Source organism: Melanaphis sacchari, unplaced genomic scaffold (assembly GCF_002803265.2).
Source record: "Melanaphis sacchari strain LSU unplaced genomic scaffold, SCAv2.0 Contig0_pilon_pilon, whole genome shotgun sequence".
Taxonomy (NCBI): Eukaryota; Metazoa; Arthropoda; class Insecta; order Hemiptera; family Aphididae; genus Melanaphis; species Melanaphis sacchari.
In genome coordinates this window covers 19,112,547-19,139,851 of record NW_020270366.1, presented here as the reverse complement: position 1 = coordinate 19,139,851, position 27,305 = coordinate 19,112,547, and the positions used below count along the sequence as shown (strand labels likewise).

Sequence of the window (27,305 nt, the reverse complement as noted above, 5' to 3'; positions counted from 1 at the left end):
TTTATATGTTTTTACGATTCATTTTCTAAAGCTTTTATAATATATTCACCGAATGAAAAATGTAGAATCGTAAAATTATTAATAAGTAAAAAGCTTTTTTCTGCTATATTTTATAATTTTATTTTATTACGTTTTAGGTATTTTTTTTTTACTTAAAGTAAATAAAACTTTAGATGCACCTGAGAAGGTATACTTGTATTTTTGAGTAATGAGTTCTTAACCACATAATTTTATTTTTAAATCTCGATGGTTTGTGTTATGTGCTAAAATGTATAAACCTTCTCTAAAATATAATTCATTCATTTAAACATATAGGTGTTTTGTGTGTATGTGTGTGTGTGTGTGCTGCTTAGACTTTAACCGTGAACATAAATAATAATTTCTCTTAAAAACTTGAGAGCATGCCTAGGTATAAGGAAACGAATCCTATTGTAGAATTTTTCCTCGTTTGAAAAAATATAATATCATTTTTTTATACTTTGAAAAAAGTCTTTAGTGGTTAGCATCTTAGGTAAATAGCGTTCGCAGCATTGAAAATAGTACTCATAAAGCATTGTATTATATCAAACAGCTCTAACTCATTGTACGAATGTTGCCGGAAAATTATTGATACACAACGGCCAATACCCTGCACAGTTGTATTGATATTACTATGTATGTAGATACAAATGTGATATTATAATATAGTTGAAAATTGGTATATATATATATATATCGGTGTCGGAATATATTTCTGTATATTATCGTTTGGGGTTAAATATCGCACAAGCACCAATAATTAAAACTCGTCAAGTTTTTGGTGGTAGATTTATTTACCATATTTACCAGTAAAAAAGCAGCAGTTCACATACCTCTGCCGTCTATAGTGGTGAATTTTTGCCCACAATATATGAAACTTTGTTGTAACTAATTTTCAAAGTGCAGACTAGCACGCGCACGTAAACATATAAACACACGGTACACTAAATTAGCCTGTTGTCACAAAGGTCATTTAGAGCGCGATGTATTTATCGTTTACGTATATTACATATATGTGTGTGTATTTTTTAAAAGTACATTACAATAATTAATCACCTAGAAAAATGTACTAATGGTTCTTTTTTATTATCAAATGTTACATATTTAAGTAATAAAATATTATATTATTTTTAATTAAAATTAATATGTATCATTTATTACGCTTCGTACAATTTTACGTTGTAGGAAAATAAACCTCGACGAATCTTAATTTTTGTTATATTTTTGGATTTAAAGAAGATACAATTATTTAAGGAGTCTGAAGTATAAATTTATTGTACATTTTTGTGCATCATAATGTTTAGGTTATTGATCTATTTGCATATCATAATATTTTTTGTTTAAGGAATGACATTTTTTTTTAGTAATCATAAAATTTCTAAAAACTTAGCATAATAATTATATTGTTATGACTTAAGGATATTAATTTATTACACAATAGAAAATTTACAATATTTAACATAAAATACTCAAATCACTCATCGTGCTTGTAAATTAAAATATCGAAAAATGCGCTCGTAAGCAATACAAAATGAGCAAAACAGCGTGGTTTTGCCATAGTAGGCGTACTGTCTATAACCTATATTATAATGACTTAGAAATAGAGACAGGAAAATGCTGTAAATGCATGGCAATAAATAAACAAACTTTTTTTTTGGCCAAATTCAAAATATATAATCGAATTTTTATCGTTTACGACCATAATATTATAATGATCTATGGGATTTAAAACTCAACGGTAAATAGATGTTATGGGAAAAGTAGACTGTCGGGCAATGTTTATATTGCCCAAGTATTATGGTACTGCCCGATTATGATGGGCAATATGTAGGCAAAATTATACTTTGTTCGGGCTGTAAAGAATTGGCCAGTTAAATTTGGGTAATGCAAATCAATTCGCTTGAATTATTAAATTTACAACTGACTTTGTTCTCGAAGCAATTATTTTATTTATTCTATTATCTATTTTTCGTTCAATAAATGTTTCGTCAACTTCACAATACCCAATTCCCAGTATTCATAGGTGTATAGTTGCTTCTAAATCTTCTTTAGTTTTTAATTTATTAATAATTATTAGTATTGGATGTATAATCATGATGTAAAATCATCGTTTAATCCAATTTTTGCACTACATCCAAACATTGCTTCTATACCCTCATACCAATTACTTTATAAAATATAAATATAAAAGTACGTATATAACTCGAAAAATATAATACTTACTAAATTGACAGTAACAAAGTACCTATCCATCTCACTATAATATCTAATTTCTATTAACTGTTTAACATATTAATAAAAAAAATATATTCATATGGAAGGTTTTGCTTATAACTTAAAATACAATGCCCAATTTAGTACGGACAAATTACAATTCTGCAAGGCAAAAATAGTATTTTTAATATATTGTCCAAAAACACTGGGCAATGTAAGAAATTGTCCGATAGTCTACTTTTTCCGTAACATGTTTGCAGTTAAAATTTTCCACGCAACTATAATATAAATACCATAGGCGCGCGTAGGTTTTTGTATTTGGCGCAGCATATTTTTAACTGGTTCGTTAGAACAATAAGAAATTCACATGTATTTCGACAAAGGTAAAAGGCCCGTGAAATAAAAACAACGTAATCGTATATCATTTGAACGAGTAAAATACCGTTTATAGTATTGACAAACTAATAAATTATTAAAGCAGGTTAATGGGCACTAGGTATCTATATTAATGCCTGCAGCTTTGTCGACACGCTGATCGAACGGTTAACGGTTGTCGTTTGTAAAAAACATGTTAATGTACACAGTGTGGCTGCGTTTCAGTTTGCAGTACTCTTATTTGGAGCTGTCTGTTTCAGACTCTTTGTACCGATTAGACAATTCAATCGACATCCGATATCGATATTTCAGTTTTATTCTGAACCCGATATCTTTTAAGTCGTCCGCAGTCCGTACGTAACGCATGCCTTTCAAGTATGGATATTCATCGGACCGTCAGACCCGAAGCAAATTGCGCGTGCAGTGAAAGCGCACCCGTGCGCACCCCTTTATGCGATGCATATCATTAATTTACCGCGCAATGCAATGATAATCAAACGATTCAAACAGATGGTCTTCTTCGTCCGCAGCGCTCTCGCCTGCAGTCGTCACCAAATATATGTGTATAATAATTACGATATTATAATACGCCGTACCCGCCGTGTTTCCACGAACAAAACTCACGGAAGCATACACCCACACACACACACACACACACACACAAACTATCGCTTCCGATTACGCGTGCACACACGTAGGGTAGGCATGTTCACATCCGAAACGACATAAGATCGACCGGCGCTCAGTGGCGTTCGATGGATATAATGCAAAATCCGCGTTACACGTACTTACACACGGCCCATCGAGCACACATACACAGACACACACACTGCAGCGTACGACTCCGTGTCTGTACACGGCGCAACGTTTTCGGGTCGTATATATTATTATTAAATTATGTCTGCGGAAGAAGCTCCGTGTCGGCGGCGGTCCGACATGTGCGCGTTACACCGAGATGCCTTGTAGTCGGGATAATGGAAATGTGGTGTAAATTTTCACCGGCGACGAGATAAAACGGTTTCAGCGACCTATTTGTCGCGTGGGCGGGAGGTGGGCGTCGACCCGTCCCCGCGCGAACACGTCACGGTCCGATGATTCCAAATCGTCGGATCGAAATATTATCATAACGTGTACAACGCGCGTCGTGCAATAACCGTTACCTGTACGCGAGTCTGTTCACGGACCGGAAGAAAATGGAAACAAACCCCGCTGGGCGGCGGCCGAGCGAATTATCATTATTGTTGTTGTTGTTTTTGTTGTTATTATTTGTTCACGGCGAATTGACTCGTTGCCCGGGTTCAGCAACTGGAAGTACAAACGTCGCGCGTATAGTTATTGCGGTATCCCATACGCGCTTCGGCGGGGAGGATGCGTGGGTGCCCGCGCCCACCTCAGCTACCGCCACCGCAACTATTACTATATAGGTACACACACACACACACTTACACTCACACTCGCGCACGTGTGTGTAGGCTTTTCCGCTCGTCGAATTAAAATCAAACGGCCGAGCGTAATAAATATTAATCGATCCGCGTGGGGTCGATGTGTTTGCGATTACGCGGCGTAAATACTATATGAATACTCTACTGGATTGAAGAAAAAAGAAAGCGAAACAAATATAAGGCGTTCGGAGATAAAAAAAAAAAATAACAAAAATTGCATTAAATATTGAATTCGTCGCGTGTTCGCGATTCTTCAAGTGATGTCTTTTCCCGTGCTGTTTCTCGGCGATAATAAATAGGCGTGTTATACTCTATTGCGACGGACGGAGACGAATGATATTTTGAAATATTTTTATTTCAAATACAATATTGTGTCTCGAAGTTTATAGACTATCAAGAATTTCCGTATATTTTATGCTTACAATTTCAATACTATTTTGACTCCGACGTATTCGGTATAGGTTTTTATTTTTTGAATAAAAAAAAAAAAAAAAAAAAAAACAATCTAAAACGATCTCAATACTAATAATCTCTCAATAATTTTTATTTTATTAATTCACAACGATTGTCACGAGGAATCGTGTTACTGCGTTTTATACGCTTCATCGTTGTACACTTGGTTGAATTGTCGTCGCGTTTGTTTGTCGCACTCGCGGTAAAAGTGCAACGCAACGATAAAGTTTTTCGTTTTATTATTTTGTATTAGTGCGTGTACCATCCATAAAACGTACAACGGATTTCGTATTAGATGCGCAAATTAATATAGCTTGATAAAGTATGCCTGTTGTTATTATTTACTTTCGTATAAGTATAAGTTGTAAATCTTTTATTTTAATGATTGACTAAATTTAAAGAGTATCTTTATTATATGAAGTTGGTCGTTTACGAAGAGTTTGATTCGTAATGCGTAAAAACACGCCATATTGAAACAGTACAAAACGGAAAAATCGAGCTTTTCAAGAAAATTAGTCGACATACCAAAGACAAACATCAAAAGGTATTTATATGAATTTCCCAATTCCCTGAAAAATCAAATCAAATAAACGAAACGAGTAGGAAGACAATTAAAAAACTACATAATACGGTTTGTAGTTTATGAAACTATTGCTGACGGTAGAAGGTAAAAGTTTTCTGGGACTAATTAAAATGCAAAGATAAATAAAGTATTAGTAGGTAGGTATATTGATTAAATATACATATTAATTATCAATGGTATATTGGTATTAGTATATTAAATTTACTCTTATGATATTATAGTTTTGTATACTGTATTTATAGGCCATTGGCGTAAAAATAGTAAAGAGTCAAATTGTGATCGATCATCGAACCGCATTGTTTTTAATTTCAAAAAGGTTCACAACACCTGTTATACCTACGTATAGCGGGTAAATGTGTGTACGTAAAAAATAATTGTAAAAACACTCGACCATAGGCGTGCGCACGGGTGTTTCAGGGTATGCTTAAGCAACACCTGCGGACTGCTAATAGCTAAATATATAGTTACAGTTTTCACTTACAATTTTTATTTTTTCTAACTAACTATAGTCAGTACTGTTAGAAGTGTCAAGCATTTAGAAAAAGGTCTCAGAAATGCTTCGTACACAAGTAATAGAACACAAAATCATATAATACAGTCAATACATAATGCAATGCTTCGAAATATTTATTGATTTATGCTCAAAAATAAATAAGCTTTCATTGTTGCTGATATACCAGTTAAACCAGTGACTATAGTAGTTCGTTTTTTTTTTTTTTTTGATACAAGTTTGAATAAACCATGGGTTAAATGCTTTACGGGTTTGACCGTATTATATAAAATAAATTGTATTTTTGTATCAGTAAAATAGATTTTCAAGATCAAAGAAAAAGTGCTATTGTTATAAAGTGTGAATAAATGAATAATTTTCAGCAACAGCAACCACTAAGTCCTGCGCAGACGCCTATGCACTCGACGTTCTGCGGGACACGACATGCGAAATAGCAGGACGTTTACTAACGAAGACATTTTTATCAGACAAAAGTATAATAACATGTGTAACCGCCGAGCTGAGCTGGACGGCGCCAAACGCGGTTGGACCGGACAGCGGACGTTTATCGGCGCGCTATATTATGACCAAACGACGGCGGCGGCCGAGAATCACAATGATTTTCTCGTCGTATATAGCGACACGATATAATGACGTATTGCGCATATGTTTTAATATCACACATTCTACGATCGGCATAATGGTCGATCGTGTCGTGTCAAGACGTTCGTGCCATTCAACCGGGTCAAATTTGAGTTTTTTTGTGCGGATGTGTGTATGATCCACCGACACTGAGTCGAGTGAGTTTTTGTCCTGGGCGCGCAAACCGAACGCGTACCACCGCCCACAAGTTTTTCAGTAATACGATATTGATAGGACGGAAATCCGAAAAAATACCGTTACGGGTAGGCTTTTTGTTACGGTGTCCGTCGCACGCCACTCGGTCGATCAGCGGCACTTTTGCATAATCGAATGTTTGTCCGGCTATACGACGTGGTTTACACGAGTTTTACATCGTCATTATACTTGCACAGGGTCCTCTATAGGGACTCTCGACCGTTTAAATAGCCCGCAACGTAACGCGCATTATTTTATTATACGCAGTACAAATTTTTGAGCACCGTTTATTAGTGGCATATCGATTTTAATGGACTAAAATTAAAGACCCCGTCAAAACCTCTATGTTTTATATTATGATCAATTGTGTTGATTGTTGTTGCGTACACATTGATGACCATACAAATATATTATATTGTAATAACTAATACCGTTTATTTTTGATGAGTTTAGACCGATATATTTTTATCTATAACGACCACGCTTAATGTTTGGGTCGTATTATCGACGGATTATGATAAGAATAAATTTAAAGGTAATACAAAATATTAAACCATCAGTGTTAGGTAAAATTAAATGGCCACTAATAATGGAAGTTTAAAAATAAATTTTGAAAGAGAAGAAATGAAAATATACCGTTCACGGTTTTTATAAAAAAAAAAAAAAAACATGTTAAAAATAAAATTAATAGATTTTTTTAAATATGTAATAACGCTAATAATTAATAATAATATGGTAATATGTACCTAATGTATAAGCAATTCAGTTTTTAATAATAAACATAATAATTATTGTTAATATTTTAGTAGGCTAATAACCATTTCTGCCGAAGCTAACAGAGAATTTAAAAAAAAAGTTAATATCTTGTGATTAAAATCTACTACGTTAAATATGTTTTATAATAACTTTATTATTATTTTTTTTTATTTGCACGATAAAAGTATCTATTACTATGATTTTTTTTTCTTGGTTCTTTGATGGTTATTTTAAACGATTTTTATACTGTATTACATATATACACCGCTGGATCCGAGATATGCGGTCTCGCTTAATGTTTTTCCAATACATTTTATTGTCTTCTAAACAGTTATGTAAATTAAGTTTTTTATCACTCCCGAATATTCATATTTTTACCTTTTTTTTTTTTTACCAACCCTTAATTTCTTCATCCAATGACGGTACTAGGCGCCCACGTAATATTGGCCAAGATCCACAAGACCTAATTTGCCTTTAATAAATTGTTTAATATAGGTAAACTAAGAAGTACATTAAATAAAATTATAATTTCTGTTGTTTTAATTTTAATTTTGACGAAACTATTTATAATATATTAATTGCATTGGAAATTAATGAAAAATCTAAAGTAACTTATCGATATCTTATAATGTTATACCTGTGCTTAATTTTCTTAGAACCGATGGCACATCATGTTGTTTTATTTTTAAACGAAAACAGTTTTTTAATTATATTTACTCTTTATGTGTGTCAATTCAAATTTATTAAATTAAAAATATAATAAAAAAAAATATACAAAAATAGATATTTTAAAATTAAGAAATATAGGTTCTACCAACAAAGCGCCAAAATATTTATTGTAAAAATGCATAGTTATGTAATCCGACGGCTGGACCAGCTCATCGTCGATCATAATACGCATTATTATCTCGGAAGCTCGTAGCTGTTTCTATATCCGTGCAAGCAGTGTGTGTGATGTGAATGTAGTAAGCCAGTGAGCGTCGGCATCAATAATAAACATTAACGACATTGTATGCGTGTAAATATACAACAACACAACAACTCTAAGCTATTCCTAAGCTATCGTGAACTCATGATCGCCGGGTTACATATAGTTAAGATATTCCCATGCGGGGGCTTACTTTTCTAGTTTTTTTTTTCTATACAAAAACGTGTACGGATAAAACACGATAGGTATATCATATATATATATATACATCAAATACTGTTGATACTAACGAGGCTAAAGATGGTGAGAAATATTATTGACGAATATTTGCGATTTGTAGAATTTCTAAACAGCCAATTCAAAATGTTACAGCAATCCTGCACATATTATAATATGTGCTAAAAGCATCTCAATTTGTAGTATTTGCAAACGATGTAGTATGTATAAAATAGTGGAATAACTTGTGCATAAAACGTTATAACAATTACGTCAAGAGATATTTACTGTACCCACAATTGGGTATAAAAAGGATAAACTGCAGTTCAGTATTCGAGCTTAGCCACTTATGTCTGTCCTTACTTCTTGGGTGGAATCAGTGTTGAGTGTATAAAATATTCAAATTTCATTTATATTACATTATACGTTCAAGGATACGTTTCTAGTATAAACCATACGGGTTTTTTTTGGTGAAAGGAGTGAATAATTGTGTACGTCTCTATTTAATGTTAAATAATTATTACATGTTGATAACTGCTATTGTAAATAATCTCAGCAATAAATTTCTATCATAATAATTTAAATATATAATAAGAAATAGAAGTATTGGTTGATAGACCATCCTCGCTTAAAACTGTTTTTCATACCTAATGATTTATAATTTATTCAAATTTAACACATGACTTACGAGTATATTTAATGATCATGTATATTTATACACCCATCGTGCGGCAAACCATTTTGTCTTAGTTTTTTTTCTATATAAATTTAAGAAAATATACAGGAATAATGAATATAATAAATTCCCTTGTTTAAGGAGGTGAGAGTAAATTATTATACATTTTTCAACATCCATAAATTCGCCACTGATTATAATACATTATTTTAAAGTAATCTTTGTACTCAAAAAATAACTGATTTGAATATATTGGTTAAAATCGTGTTTATTTGTTTTCGTCGTACATGCCGGTCGATAGTGGTTTTTCGTAACGCCTTATGGCTTAAAGAAACCATACTGCCAAGATAAAAAAAAACATGACCTTTTATGAATGCCAACAGCTGTCGATTTCTAAGCTACATGAATCTTTTGACATTTTTATTATTGCTCCAAAAAGAGTTCACGGAAAACAACTTGAAAAAATTCGTTAAGGTAATGTGTATTGTACAATTAATTGACCGATTAACTGACGTTTTTATTTTAGACGAGTGTAATGGTATTTTAAAAATAAATAACCAGAAAAATAACTGAATATAATTTATTTAATAAAAGTTTTAGAATAATATTTGACTGAAAAATGTTAAGTGTATTTTTAACTTTAAAAATCTGTAAAATTGTTATTTTTTGATTTATCATACTAACGAAATTACTATTAAAATATTAATATTTAGTACGTTTAAATTATAATGTATTTAATGTAAATGATACTGTTAACATTTTTTTTTTAAATTCTGGGTAATTTAAAAAATGTCCTGTTCAAAATAAACTTTTAATAAACAAATTTTTACTTTATAGGAAGGAGAGGCCATTTATTAACATTTATACATATTATGATATTATCAACTCGTACATCAAAATAGAAAACAATATGCTTACGCATTATTATATTTTGATTTTGAATGGTGAGTTATTATTATAGTTTCAAATTATTATATATATTTTTTCACTCGTATTTTTCCCTTGGTTAATACTTTTATAGATAGTAAAAAAGTTGAAAAAGTTTCGTATAGAATTTCTATAAATTGGAAATTGAACATGGTTTGTAACTTTAAACTTTAGGAAGGTAATTTTTGAATTCTTCAGCAGTCGAGAAAAAATTGCGTAGAATAGCAAAAAAAAAAAAAAACAGCAAAGCCATGAAAGAAACCGTACCACGCAACGAAATCGCCACCGGCTAAAAATCGTTTTCCGGAAGAAGCGGTTCATCTCGTAAAATCGCTTATTTCCGATTTAATAAAACATCCTATCCGTCCCAATTCATTCCTTCATGATCGGCTGTAACTCGTTTATATAAAATGTGTACGTAACCGTGAAATACTCGATCGATTCGATCGATTAAATAAAAATATCATTACGGGGTGTCGTAAATTACTCTCCTCTTCAATGCTGTTTGCATTTGCAGAGATACTCTTGAAGATGAACCGTGTATGTCATCACACTTACCGCTACGATGTGTTAAAATTATATTATGTTAAATATTATCATATTATAATTTATAACAAATCCGATTGTTTTAACCGGCTGTGGTAGACTGACCGCCCATCTGGTGACAATTGTATATATATTTGTCTTCAACAGAATGTGGCAAGGGGTGGAAAAGCTGTTGTCATTAGGAGGGTGTATATTATCACACACCACCGATGTTATATATAACTGCAGTTGAAGGAAATCATATTAATAAAAATTGTTTTTTTTTTTATATAATATATATAATATAACGTCTAATTACTCGAATTATTGAGTGGTTTTGGAGAAAACTATTAAATCTTTTGGCTCTAACTTATATACTAGTGAATATAAGATAAATTTATTACATATATTAAATATAACGGGAAAAAAATCATCTTATGTAAATCAGTTTTCTTGAAATAAGTATATAAATAAATTGTTTGTTTAGAAGAGTCATGATAGAGAAACAAATTTTTCAAACCCAATTTATTTTATAACCATATTTCATTAAAAATATTTTATTTAAATTATTAGATTTTAAAATATTTTATTTATAAAAAATATCAATGCAATTTGCATTTAATTTTATTAATAATTAAGTTAGTACCTAGTGGTAAGGATACATTAGTTGAATTTTTTATACAAGTGTTGATATTTTCCTTAAATTTTATTTATTTATTTTTCATGTTATTTTTAAATTTATTTTGTGGAAATAATCATAGCTTTTGAATAATTCCAATTATTATTTGTATAGTCCTCATTATTTATTAAAATTGTATCGTCTATATTTTATAAGTTAACGCCAATTGGCTTTAATAATAATAATAATAATAATAATATTATGCTTTTAAAATAATAGTCAAGAGAATTTAAGTTTTATTTAAACTATTTAAAAAATAATTTACTTCTCACGATTTTTAAACTTATCATAATAATACATATATTAAGTATAAAATGTACTAATTTGTTTATTTATACAGTACGCAAGATTGCACTTAGAGGAATCAATTAACATTAGTCATTACAATATTAACTTGTAACAATATTATTATAATTGTAGAACAAGAAGAAGGAGAAAGGTAATTAAAGAAAATATTGAACACAACTTAGGAAATATAATAATATTAGGTACCTAATTAATATACAGCATGGTATAATATTCAGCGTCAATTTCATAAGAAATACATTTAATAATTTCAAAACATTTGACTTTATATTTAACCTACGGGCTACGATATTAAACCCTGTATTTAATATATTCACAAACTATAAATGTATTTAATATATAGGTAATAGGTACTATACATATAACAGTTTTAGTCTGTTGATTTTGACAACTACCGGGCATCAGTTCATTTGAAAAGATAATGTTTTTTCATAGTTAAATGTTGTGTTTTATCAGTTTTTCAGATTTTTATCACAATTAAATAGTAATTTTAAACTGAATTTTTGAGGAAAAATGAAAATATATCTTACATTATTATAGTGATAACTAGAAACTATAAACCGTAAAATATGGAAACACTAAAAATTATTTATTCATAAGACATTAAATTTAACTAGGTATTATAATTATCTGTCATTTAGAAATGGAACATATTATGCTAGAATTATAAATTATAACACGTTAAATCTCGTAATTTTGAAATGGCAACAAAGTAAATAATCTACAATATATTGTAATATAGGTAGTCTACTAAAACTGATTTGAATGCATGTAATGTCATAAATAATACGCAATTCAGCGTAAAAATGTAAATTACTTGTATGTTTATACATATACATATTATAGTACCTATATATAATTATTAAAAGTAAGAATACTACTCTAAAATTAAAAAAAAAAAAAAATAAATAAATAAATATTTATAAAAAGTGTACAAACACTTTAATTATTGAGAACAAATTTATAATATTTTTGATAAAAAGATATGCCAACTATTTATTGCAAAAAATATATTTGATAGTCTTTATAGAAGCAATCAGCTTGTGTGGGTACACTAATGTTTGTTAGATAAATTAGTGTTCTGTGGACTGTGACTATGTGTGTTGACATGTTTGATTTGATTTCCACCACAAAATAGATTAAACTATTTTGCAATTTCAGCGACCAAAGTATTGTAAATATATAATATTTTAGTGGATACTAATGTATACGATTAATATTCGATTCGCATAAATCTATGACTTTACTCTAAATTAATCCTCTCTCTAAAAAAGTGTTATTTATGTGAGATTAATGATTTGAAGTCGAGTGTATGTTGTAACCCGTATTTGGGCTAATGCGAATAACGTAATTTAGTATTATGATAAAGGCTAGAAATAAAAAGCCTGATAGGATATAGTGTTCAGGTTTTCGGCTCAGAGTAGTAGAATAATATTATGTTACTACAAATTCGCTAAATCTAATAAATGGTTAATAAGTTGTTGACAGACATTAAAGACTACCTAAACTATACATTAATTTACACATTTTACGAAATTTCCCACACACTATGGAACCTAAATGTATTGTTTTTGTGGATACTCGATTTTTTAGAATAATGTGATCACCAAATCTTTGTGACTAAATCCATACTTATTATGTATATAACATTATGAGAATGTTTATTGCAAAGAAGTGTGTAGAAATTTTGGCCATAGAAGAAGTTGTGGTTACACGTTTGATCTACTCGGCTATTCCTTGATTAAGGAGTACAAATAAAAATATGAAGTAGATTAAAATTGGATTAATACGATTCAATAAGAATTTGGGTGTGGTTACAACTTAATCAGTCAAACCCTATTTAATACATGACTATGCGTGAGAATATTAACACACCTACCAATCACTTTATCGAATTATTTTTTCATTTCACCAAAAAAATAATAAAAAATCCAATACTTGAACATTCTTAATTATTCCATTGACGTATTAATATTTATTTAAATATGATCGAATTTTTTTCTCTTGAATTTTAAGTTAAGAGAAATAATAAATCATGGTCAGTTGAACATAAAATAAGTACTTGTGTATAAAAGAAAAAAATCTTGTAATATTCGATTTATTTTAAAATTGACGTATTTAGAAAAGTATTTTGCTTTAGATTATCAAGAAATTAAAACTATATAATGATGATTAATAACTTTAATATTTAAAAGTTGAAAATTGGTTTATAAATTACAATAAGCGTGAAAAAATAAGGTTAATATAAATGTTTAGGAATGCATATCTAACCTAATCTGTGTCTTTCTAAAAAAAAGTTAATACTTTTTGAAATAACGAGTACTTACTGTTAAAAAAATCATCTTGTACATAATAATAAATAATATATATAAGTATAATTAAAAAATGTGCTATATAAAAATATAGGAGTGGAAAAAAATTTAAAGATATATATTTACAAGGTTATTATAATTATTATAAAATGGTATTTCAAATTATTTAAGCCCTCTATATGACGTACTGTTTTTATTTTTAATTTATTAATAAACGACAGTGTACTATAACTTTTAATTATTACAAACGCTATATTACTCAGTAATTGTAATATAATAAGGTGTGTCTAGCCGTTTACTTTTTATCATTTACAATAATGTGAAAAAATAAAATGATAAATAGTTTTTAAGTACAAATACGTATATTGTGGTATGTGTACATGTTATTATATAACAATATGTATACCTATATAATTAATTATAATTATGGATTTAGACCTATATTAAATGCAGAATATGTTTGAGCCATATAACCATCAGTTATCAGAAATCAAATACAAATAATTATTATTAATTATTGGTTGCGACATTACAATCAATCGATGTGTTCGTTATTAAAAAAAAATTAATGATACAAATACTATGATAATTTAAATTATAAATATTATAAATGTATAATATGAAAATAAAGGTCCATAAGATCATATTATTATTTTGTAACATTTTTTTTTTACTATGTATAGTATTTTTGGCTATATAAATGTATTTATTATATTCTGGGGTATGATTTTTGTTTTACAATAAACGATGGAATATTAGTTTAGTTACTTTTAAAGATGACGTATACGTATTGATTGGAAATAGTGGTGGTCAGATGTGGATCTATATATTTTAAGGGGGGATATTTTTTTCAGAAAAATACAGTTGTAATTTTGGTATATAATAAATTATAGAAATAATTTAATAACAATATGAACAATTATATTTATGTTTTAAATTCATGGATTTTAAAAGGTTCTTACTATTTATTATGAATAAATACACACTATTATGATATAATCTTTCCTTTCTTCTAGATTTGCACTCGGTGGCGGTAAATCATGATTATTTAAAATGTAATAAAACTATTGTCAAAAGTTATCAGGTTATAACAAACTATTGCAAACTATTTATTTATTTATAATTTAAATTTATACCTAGGTACTTAATAAAATCAAAATCAAATAATATAATATGCTTCTATTATAATTAAAAAAAATTGCTAATCTAATATATTTATTGATGTAGATAGTTTAAATTAGAAAATCTTATCTTATATCTTATGAATAACAATAAAAAACTATTTTAATTAAATAAATAAACAAGTACGTGCGAAGAATGAGGACAAGAGTCGATATTATAATATTCTACCTAAGGGCTAAGACTTTTCTATTTGTAATTTAATCACTCAAATTTAAGCTTTATCATTTTAGATTTTAAATTATCAAGATTCTATTAAATTTTAATTAGTAAAATGTCTAATAGTTAATATTAAAAAGAGTATTTTTAATTAACTAAGTATAATCAATCAAATTTAGTATACGTTTCATATGTAAAACATAAAAATATTTACTAATATTGTACTTAATAATAACACATATAACTTCTTGACTAACGATGAAAATTTGCCTATTTAATTTTAAACCAAATCCTTTGAAATTGTTTAATTCATTATTTTTATTTTAACTTTAAATAGTGCCATAGTGGTTTAATTACCGTTGATAATCAATAATAAACGAAAAATGAGTTTATACATACTCCGAAGGATTACTATTTTGTCGATTGATATCATTTTACTGACTACGTTAATATTATTAAAAAACGGATTCGGAAAATCACTAGTTCATCGTTTATTATATTGTCGAGTATTTGAACAAAATCGCTGTTTGTCTGTCCATTCAGGTATATCATGTTACGTTTAGCATGTCAGAGTTTATAACGACCATAATGAGACTAGGTGTCAAAATAAATTTGGAAGTGTACCCATACAACAATAATAATTATAATGCGTCGATCGTTTTGTGTATATCACAAATGGTATATCGTATAGAGGGTGGTCACTGGCTGGTTTAATCAGGGACTGTGGTTGTGGTCATGACGGGCGGCGGGTATGGGCGATGGAAACGGGTGAGGGGCGTTGCGTGATGTTTCCGGTACAGTTCCTGATGGAGCGGCGGCGGTGGCTGCTACCCGCGTGTGTGCACCGTCGCCAGTTTTCCCGCAGCTTTCATGTTGTTCGTTCGTTCGTTCGTCGCCGTTTCTGTCTCGCGTTCACCAAAAACACAGAATTTTTTACGATAGACTACGCGTGATTTTTTCGATTTAAATTTCTATCGTGACGTATAATATGCATGTCCTAGAAATTTATTAACGACATGTTTTGTACGTTATCCGGCGGTAGTGTTTTGTGATATGCCCTAAATTAAGTGATGGAGACGGCCATGATGTTACGCCATATTACTATGGCGATGCTGCTGTTGCTGTCGTTTCATCGGATGGCCATTGCGGATAATTTAGGTGCCTAACAATATCTAACAATATAGTGTTATTTTGTTGAATATTTAATTTATGGCTTTTAAATTTTAGATTTCGATTAATTCTCATCATACTAACAAAGAAGTTCAAAAATAGAATATTTAATGATTTTCATGAGTATAATATTATTATTAAGTAATACACAACCGTTGTCCGACCTCTTGTTCACAATATGCAAAATTTCCCTCAACCATAAAAATATGTGTATATATTAAATATTAATATATATTCGTAGTTGCACCATTTTAAAATTATGTTTTTTTAGAAGGGAGAATATGGTTATGTAAATATTTTTTTATCCTACAATTTTTGAGTTACAACTTAGGGTGTATATATATTGGACTTGGTATTTTCTATTTTATTGTATTTTCTACATGATATTATAATGGTTTAACACCACTCTTTATTTTTAATAGCCTTTTGTACATTGTAAATATACAATAACTATAATTGTACCGTTACCTATTAGGTATCTAATACACCTAATTGAACAATAATACAGAACTATACGTAATATATTTAATATTTTATTACCTAGAAAGTTTCACAATACATATTTAATTCGAAAACAAACACTATTTCCTACTTAGTTAAGTAGATTTAAGTTTGTTTGATATATTAGTGTGTATTTATTACAAAAGGTATATATATTATATATTATAATTTTCTATAGGTCTGAGTAATAAAGTAGTTTATAAGTACATATATCTTAATTTTTTTTATATGCTTTAAACATTTTTTTTGACATGCTTGTAAGTAGTATTTGAAATAATTATGAATAAATTTGAACTTTGACACTTCAGAATTAGTGACATAAATAAAAATTGAGATAAAATTTCAAAAAAGATCCTGAGAGAAGAATGAATTTTTTAAAAATCATTAAGATTTTATAAAAATACCGGTATAGAAAAGTGATTGGCATTTTATCAAATTTACATTTTTTTATAAAGATGCATTTTAATAAACTATTCTCAATTTTAAACTTGTGGAGAATTTACACTGTTGATACAGTAGAGCTTATTGATTAGTTTTTTTTACTGCACTAAAATGACATAATTTAACAATATTATCTGTTACTTTTAGTAAGATGATAATCGTACGTATTTTGTATATTCTTAAATTATACCTTTATTGAATATTTAATAGATGACCAATACGCTGATTTGTTCTTTTTGTCTATTTGTTTATGTGTAACCAAAACTGTTTATGTTAAAACTTAATGTCTTAAAGTTAATTAAATTATATAATTTAATGAAAACTAATTTTCTGCAATAGGTAGTTCTTTTACGATTTCTACTTCGAATTTCAAAATTCTTTAAGTTGCTTATTTTTATTAGTACGTATTTTTAAACTCGATGCGATACTTTAAAATTAGAATGCAGAAAAAGTTTATATATTTTACCAATGATGTACTACTAATATAATATTTTTTCATTTATAAGTCTGATAATAGATAAATTAATGTAATATTAATCTGTAATCGCTGTTATAATTGTATGAATGTCGTGTGTACGGAATTGCGTAAGTACAATAAGTCTGACAAAGGGAGTAGTATGAGTGCGTATGTGCGTGTATTATGGAGCATCTTAATAAGTAATTATTTACTTTGGAAAAGTATATATTAAGTAAATCACATATGTTGTTGTATCATTAGGTTTTAATATTATTTGTTTTGGTTTTATAGATGGCTAAACACCTCTAGTCTCTAGTATTAGTACTTAGTTTAACCTATTGTCATTAAATTTCATCGTATTGTGTATTGTTTTAAAATCTTTACAAATTTATAGTGCGCATGTAAAAAGTTTGTACGTGAACTGTGTAATAATGTGTAAGAATAAAGAATTAGTGCTTGGACCGATAAATTGTTCAGTTCACTGGTAATGTGTACGTGTGACACTATAGAGTTGTCATGGTGTATTATGTACATAATTAGTAATTTTTTTTCTTCGATTTATGCATTTACGTATTTTTATTAGACTTTTGGGTACTTCAAACTTTTCTGTGACCTATTTGATTTTTAGATTCTGAGCGAGGAGCGAATAAGCTATTGGTTTTACAGTATATGTTTTTGAAGAACATTTTTTGGGGAAGTAAATGTATTCTAACTTTTAAATGGTAATTATTTGGTGTGAAATTGATTATAAACTGTAGATAATGCAATTTATATAATTTTTATACCTTATATTATTCTTGGTAAAATTAAAAATTTATTTGATGTGGACATTGAATAGTTATCATTCTCAATTATTATAATTGTATCATAACTATCATAACATTATACACATTATTTTAATCAGAGTAAAACAGTGTTTATAGTCACGTAAAATTTATACTGATTCATATTTATATTTTAGTTTTCTACACCATTTATAAGCTATGTTGTTATATATATCTATTAATTTTAAATTAATAATTAAAACAACCGATAAATTAAAATAACTATTAAATTAAGTTAATTTAATATAATTTGGAAAATATGCAATGATTGTAATTTCAAATTGAATATTTATGATAAAAAAATTATCATAGCAATTCAATTTTTTTTTTTTGTTATTTATCAGGTTAAAATTAATTATAAATATAAAAATATCAAATTTAAAAACAATATTATTATTTTTTTGTAGTAAACATATTATATTACAACCGCCGATCTCTTACCCGTAATATAAAATATTAAAGTTGGTAAAACGGCTGATTATACTTATCTTACATTTATCGACAAAGATCAAATAATGAAACTCAAAATACTGTGATAATTAAATGTATGCGGTTATAGTCCTATATAAGTTGTTGAATGTAAATTAAAGTTTCATTAAAGGTAGAATTTTCCATTTTTTTAGGTATTAATATAAATGACAAGTCCAGCAATAGTTGTATGCTTGTGATAGGGAGAGTAGGTTGTACTTACACCTAAAATAATTATTTATTTTAGTAAATTTTAAAAGAAAAACGATTTATAAGAACAAGTTTAATAGCTTTTTTTGTTATTATTGAAGTAAGAATTTTTATGGAGGTAGAGATTATAATCGAATAAAAAATGTAAGATAATCTTATAACAGTTTCACTCAAAATAAATTTTCTCAAGTATTAAGTAGTATGCTACAATATTTTTGTCAGTTCAAAAATTGTGTTTTTTGATTTAATTTTAGTTTTTGAAAAATTTCTAGAATTGTTTGTTTATTTGTTAGATGTGGGAATATTAAATACTAAATTCGTGGTAAAATTAGTTTTTCTAAAATGATTTATGTAGTAACTTCATAGATTAAAATTTAATTTAGTACCTATAACATTTAAAATTATAAAATCTGTAATAGTTTTGTATTAATTTAAATATTTCATTGTTTTTTTAAACATTGTTGTTTTTTCAAAATAAAAACAATATCTAATTTTGTTGTTGTTGTGTTGAGCAATTAAAATATGTGTATATAAAAATAATAAATAAAGTAGTTAAATGATTTTTTAGTTCAAACTATTGGTTGTATTTGTATAATGTTTAAATTCAATTAAAATTTTTTTTTTCAAATTACCTTATTGCATAATGTATCTAATCAAAACAGTATTACCTAAATTAAAGTTTACGCTTTAAAATTTGTAAAGATTTTAAAACAGTGATTATTTAGATAAATAATATGTTTTTAGTTAAAAAGCTACTAGTATACGATTATGATAGCTCAACAGTTACGGGAAAATTATATGTTAATGTTATATACCATGCGATTGATATTTAACTATTAAAGATTAAGATATAGATTTAAAAATGTATCTATGGATGTAAATATAGTACTTTTTATTTATTATGCTTTAATTCGGTTATAGTGTTAGTTTTAATATCGAAATTAAATTAGTTTCAGTTAATTAATTTTCCAACATGAAGTGTGAATACTACATATTGTTTAACCACTCAAATTCACTAATTAAGAGTTATAATTAGAAAAAAATAAAAGAACTTTAATGTTCATAAAAACAACCTTTTGACAATAATATTATTACGCACTGCATATATGTTTGACATATTGGATTGAAAATAGGTGTATTTTTTTCTTTACCCATATCCTAATGCAGAGTCATTATGAAAAGTTTTAACATATCATTATGGTTCTTATTTTAATTAAAGCAAGGCTCAAATTGTTACCTAGTTATTTTGTTTTAAAATTGTTCTTTGTAATTTATTGTGTGTGTGCCTTGGATTTATAAAGGAATTATGTAGGTGGAATAATTATATATAACACGTTAATGAACCGTAGAACGTTTGTTCGTCGTTAGACACGATCTGCGACTTTTAATTTTCTTTTACTAACTACCTCTATCAGCTTATTTTTTTACTTTTCTTATTACATGACCTCTGTTTTAAAATATTTTTATTTTGTCAAAACTTAATTTGTAAATAATTTTAACTTATGAACATTTTTTATTTAAATGAAAAAACATTAATATAAAGTTAGAAAAAAAATGCTTCGACTATAAGTATTTTACACTGAAATAATCATAAATATCGTATATCATAAATGTTTTCAACAAACATAACGAACCGGAGAATTTTTGAGCATATTTAAGTAGTAAAAATAATGGTAAAAAATATATTTTGTACGTATGTCAGCAAAAAAATCAACGAGTATGAAACTAAGTAGAAATATAAATTTCTTATTCTAATTGTTAGTTGCATTAAAAAAATATAAATATGACATTAAATTTTAAAATATATAAATACATCATATCTTGGAAATATATAATCTTAGATGGAATCAATATTTTTATTTTTTGAAAAATTGAGTTTTTTACTTACATCCCATTAGATTTTTAAAGTATTATTTTGTTCTTTAGATTATATAATTTATACCCTAATTTCAACGACTTCAGATGAATAAGTACCAAGTAAAAGTGACTTGGTACCTTTTGTTAAGATGATTACGAATTACTATATAATTTTAGGTTACGTAAATGTGATGTTTGTTGATGATAAAAACGTGAATAGTTTTTCTCTTCAAACAATACAATGGATCGTGTTTTATTTATTTCTACTATATTATACTGCAGACAACTGTAATAAACTACTAGAACATTATTAATTTTATATGAGATTTATGTATAAAAATTAGATAACATTTTAAAATTATTATTTTTAAACATTTAAAAAAAAATTGTTTATTTTTAATCAAAACTCGTATGTGGTTATTAAAATGTTTCTTATCGCAATTTTATAGATTGAAAAATAAGCACGGCGGTAATATGGTGCATAATATGTTAAGCTATTTTGTAAGTTCTCAGCAGTTATCGAAATATTGTGAGAAACTTTTAAATGTACAATGTACTAACGTGTTCTGCTTATTTATTTTGTATTGTTCTCCGTGTCTTTTATTAAACTCGAACTTTATAGTTTACCTATTATATGAAAACAAATTTTATCCAGTGTGAAATTCCATGCATTTCGTTAGATTGTCATTCGTTGAATAGAATTTACGACTTCAACTCATGAAGATGGATTTATTCCTGTGTGATTTTTCATGTGCACTGTTTTACTAAATACTTTGGTGTTGCAGATTTTGAAAAAAGACAAAAACCGAATTTGTTTTTCTTACTGAATGTCGTTATTTGTAAAGTTATCATTGGGTTTGATAAAAGCCAATTTGCAAGTGATGGAAAGTAGACCAACGGTCGTTTTTCGGTACATATTGTGTAATACGTTTAAATATTACTATTTAAATCGTTTGTGGTACAAGATAGATAAACACCGTGTAATACCGTGATAGTATTAGTGTGGTTCTTGCGGCACCACACTGTGTTTAGAAACGTGTAGAATTTGAAAGGTGTGTTTCTCAATGGGGTGCGTGTGCCAAGTATAGCTCAAAGAATATATATATATATATATATACACATCATATTATTATGAACTAACCGTCTACATGTGCGACACGTGAACTCCATATTTCTGAACCATATGGTAGTCCTTCCGTAATTCTACTAAAATGTAAGCCGCCAGTTCGCATTAGACCTTTATATCAGGTATTTACAGACGTTATTTTCTACACATATTCAGTTACAATTGTACATGGTTTGTATTGTTTAAAAAATAATGATTATACTTAAAAAATTATATTCGAATCATGTTTTGTAGGATAAACTAAGATTTAATAACTATGAAAAATAAAAATGTTGTTTGAATATAATTTCTCACAAATATTTTTCTTCTTTGCCTTATTTGTACGTAAAATAATTTTATAATTTTATATCTTTTCTAGTTGGAATGATTTAATGTTGCCACACTGCATAAATTAATATATAAATATTGTTAAATATTTTTATATCGATTAAAAAAAAATAATAATTTTAAACTACATAACATATAAGAGTTGAATATAATTTGTATATGCAAACACCAAAAATTATTCTTGAATGGTCGTTGAACGCTAAAAATACTCCTTTTAAACATACGAGATAAACCTTTATATCCGTATAAGTCCAAGTAAGTCCATGTATTTTGAGAGAAAATAAATCTAATGTCAAATGTGGGAAAATTATATTCTATATTTTTTTTTATGTTTTGGAAAATTGTATATATTTTTTGTAAGACACTTAGAAGAGTATTCAGTGAGTACTCTAAATTTAACTCATCATTGTTTATTTTAATGTGAGTAACAACAATGATAATTGGCATTCTTGAAACGTAATCAGGACGTTTATATGCGTCATTCAATTTTACAGGATTTTTTTTTAGTAGGAACTTTGAGCTTTTTTTTTGTTGAGTGGTGTACCGTAACCATTAGTGGTATTATTCCAGACCGAGTTTTATTTGTTTTTTGAATATCAAATACATTTCTGTTAAAATCGTCTCTCTTTTTTTTTTTACATTGTCGATACGAATTATTTTGATTGATTGAATAATTCTTCTCTTTAGTTAAAAACAATACTCATGTTTACTTTTATAAAACCAAAATTCGAATTTTCTTCCTACTAGTCACTATTTAATAGATATTTTGTTTAATATCTTACTTTAATAATGACATTATAAAACATTTAATTTATATAAGTTAAATCTTGAAAAAACATTATTTATTATAATGTAGTAAAATATCATGTGTTATATTTTAAAATTTTTATCTTTATTTTTCGAATAGTTGAATTACTGGTGCAATTTCTACTTGTCTTTTGTTAGTAATTATTTTGAAATTAGTCTAATTTAGTTCATATCTAACTGAGGCTAATTGTGGGGTATGTTTTTTCACTTGTGTTTTATCTTCATGGATTATTTAATTTTGGGCGAATAAAACAATACCTATTTTTTTTTCTTACTATAATTATTTTTTAGTAAGGTTTAGACAAATGAGGTTATGATAGTTTATGATGATTTAAAAAATATTTTTTTTAATTTTATCTTTTGTGGTAAAAATTAATACTATTAAAGTATATGTTATTTATTATTTGATAAACTATACTTGCTGTAAGTTTTGTATACTTAATACATTTAGAAAATGCACATTTTGTAAAAAAAATATATTATACTATTATTTTATATAATAATATGATAAATAAAGAGTTTATAAAGCTAAAATTTCATGAATTCAAGGTTTTTTCAATTTATATTAAGAATCAAACTTATTAAAATGTTGTATTTACGATTAAAATTGTTATTGTTTGTTAAGTGTTATAATAAATGATGCTTTATGAATATACCTTAGATTATTTTAAAATATTTGATTTTGTAAATTGAAAAAAAATATGTTTACTTATTGAAAATTAAATTTAAATTAATATTTTTTATAAGTGAAAAATTGATTAACACAAAATGTCAAATTCAATTATATTTTATGAAATTGTGTTGTATTCAAAAACATAAGTGAATAAAAGTTTTTAAAGTATTTCAAATTTAATTAATTAATGTAAAATTGATTAAATTCACAAACAATTTAATGAATAGTAAATATTGACCTAAAGTTAAATTGGAGTTTAAGATATTAAAAATTTTAAAAATAAAGTTTAATGATTTTAATTTGGATTTGTGTTTTAATAAAATTAATAATTTTTAAATATTCACTACTAAGACTTAACAATTTTGAATAACTTTTATTTTATTATAGGTGTTTAAGGTATATCAATAAAATATATTTTTAAATTTATTACTATACTTATATAAAATATTGTCAATTGAACCATTATCAACTTAATAAAAACAGTTTTTATAAACTTAAAAAAATGCAATTTATTTACACAATCATTTATTGTACAGAATTAAAAAACTAAAAATCAGTAAATTTATTTTTTAATTTTATTATTTATATAAATAGGTATCAAACAACATTATAACTTTTATTTTACTGATATAGGTACAAAAAAACAAACGCTCAGTTATTTGTTACTAAACTCCTACACTCAAGACTAGAAATTTTCATTTATAAATAAGTTATTGTTGACTTGAAGCCAAGACTATAATAGATAGTATTGTTGTACAACATGAATTGTTGTATATTTTTAACTGACAAGAACAATTACATAATTCAAATATTTTTGAATTTTTGCTATACTAATATATTATTATATAGTAATTATCTATCTATTTTATTTATTTATAAAATATATTTACACGTGTTTTTATATAGCAAGAGTATTTCTCACTACTATTTCTTCTAGAAAAGTGTATTTATTAATAATTATATTAAATAACAACTACTCAAAAAGTTGAACTCATTTAATTTGCGTTAATTTATAAAATAATTAAACTAATGCTTATTATTAGTAAAAATAAATATGATACTTTTGTGTAATGTTTTCTAGGTACATAAAATATATTCAAGTATATTGTCACAGTCTTATTGTAAAGCATAATTACTTTTTTTTTTTTTAAAAATGATGGATTAGTTCAAATTGGTGGTATTGAATATTTTGTGTATACCTAGGTGAAAAAATTAAAATAGATACCTTGTGTATTATTTTATTTTTAACTTGAATTTTGAGTATTAAGATCAGTTTTCCTGATAATTATTAACTGATTTATCATAAGTTACTTTATTAAACTTAGTAAAATATTCTATTTCTTAAAATAAAAAAAAAAAAATTATAAAGAATTTTGATAAATATCTCAATAATAAAGTACGACTGTGTTAACCTAACCTAAGCGAGTTAACTTTCTTTTGTTATTTATCTTATTTTTCGGTAATATTTTTGTTATAATATAATATGGTTGTACTAATAAGTACATCTTAATCGTTGAATTTATTTGAAATGTATTATTGAACTATGTCTCGTAGTTGTTTCAGGAGTTTTTTTTTAATATAAAACTTAATGACTCTTAGCGTTCAACATAAATATTGCTCAAAGAAAGTACATAAATCAATCGTTTATTATTTTACATGTATTTATATATTGTTTTAAATAAATAAATTGTTTATATAGAAAAAAAAGAACCAATTGAGATGATAATATTGTATACATAATTCAATATTACAGAGGTGACACTACATTGGGGCCAAGGGGATAAATGCGCTATTAACCACTATATATTTTATTTTTTCTCACATATGTCTCACCTGTACTCGTATATTGATAAATTTAAATTAAATTAAAATGTTAAAAAAAAAAATAATAATAAAAATAATATTGAAATATCGTAGTCCTCAAATTTCAATGGTTATTGAAAAAACAAATACATATTGCTCCTTTAGAAAAAAAGAAGCTGGCGCCGCCACAAATTCAATACCTACGTATGTTATTGTATATGCGCAAAATCGTATATTTCATATATACATAAAATTTATTATTTCATTATTCAAGTTGAACTGTTAAAATTATGTGTTATCAAATGATAAAGTAATTATACTGATTACAGTTACTGTTATTAATAATACATATATATATGTTACGGTAAATGATGTTATATCAGAAATTAACGTTATTCGCCGGTTATTAACGTTATTTACCTACGAATGTGGGAATTATCGTTATTTTCTAGTGAATAACGTTAATAACCGTATGATTTGGGAAATTTTAATCTGATTATAAAATAAAAGAGGTTATTGCGGAAGATTTAAAAAAATAACCAAAGAACCAATCATCAAAGAAGACAAAATCGGAAATTAAATCATAGAAATCGCAGAAAAAAATTCGGAACTTGGTACTTAAATATTTTTTAATTATTTAACGATAAATTTCCGAATTTTAAATATAACAAAAATAAAACTAAAATATAAATATTTGAAAATTATTTTAAATATTTTTTTGATGATTGTCAAGAAAATATTTGTATTGCATGTAAAAATTAAAAAAAAAATTTAGAAAAACAAGGAGAGGAAATGATGAAATTTTCTAAAGAAAAGTTTCCTCAGCTTGAAATAGGCTTAACTGTATGTGTATTTATACCAAACGTTGATAGAGCTCGTGGTTCTATGCAAAATATACTATTAGTTGTCACTCAAGTTGAACATGATTTATACAAACTCTGTAAGTTAATTCTTAATGAAAAAATATACTATTAAAATAAAAATTTGTTTTATTATTTTATAAATACGGAATATAGTTTTCTTAAATATTATTTCACATGCCAAAAATAGCTGTTTGCAAATAAAATCTATTAGACATGGACAATGTGATAAAATTAGCAGATGGTAGACAGTTGACACTAAGGGAAGTAGCTAGTAATAATTCGGTTGCGAGCCCTCGAAGGTACCAGCGTTGTCATTGCAAGACTAGTTGTAATAATAATAAGCATTGTGCTTACCTTGGGGCTGAAAAATTATGTTATATTAAATGTCATGGGAGTAAAACTTGTAAAAATAAATAAAAAATAATAATGCATTTATTCTATTTTTAAAAATATCTGGGTACTTACATAATTTTTCAAATTGTAGTATTTGAGATTCATGCGCTTATCTGATTTATAACATAAATTACCTGTGTAATTGGTCATTAACGTGATTATCCAGTTTATAACGATAATTACCTGTATATTTGGTAAATAACGTTAATAACCGGTGAATAACGTTAATTTCCATTTAACATCATTTACCGTAACATATATATTACTTATTAGTATACCATATAAAAATAGATATACCAGGTTTTTACAT

At 26.9% G+C, this 27,305-nt stretch overlaps 1 protein-coding gene across 2 annotated transcripts in view; it reads left to right on the top strand.

The window, feature by feature from the left end:
- The first annotated feature begins 15,943 nt into the window (after positions 1-15,943).
- LOC112591463 (protein eva-1 homolog C) overlaps positions 15,944-27,305 on the top strand; it is a 226,458-nt gene continuing 215,096 nt past the window's right edge. For both annotated transcript variants that reach the window (XM_025335311.1, XM_025335303.1), the window contains exon 1: positions 15,944-16,233. In XM_025335311.1, the coding sequence (XP_025191096.1) occupies positions 16,146-16,233 (88 nt within the window). In that variant the 5' untranslated portion in view covers positions 15,944-16,145. The remainder of the gene's footprint in view (positions 16,234-27,305) is intronic.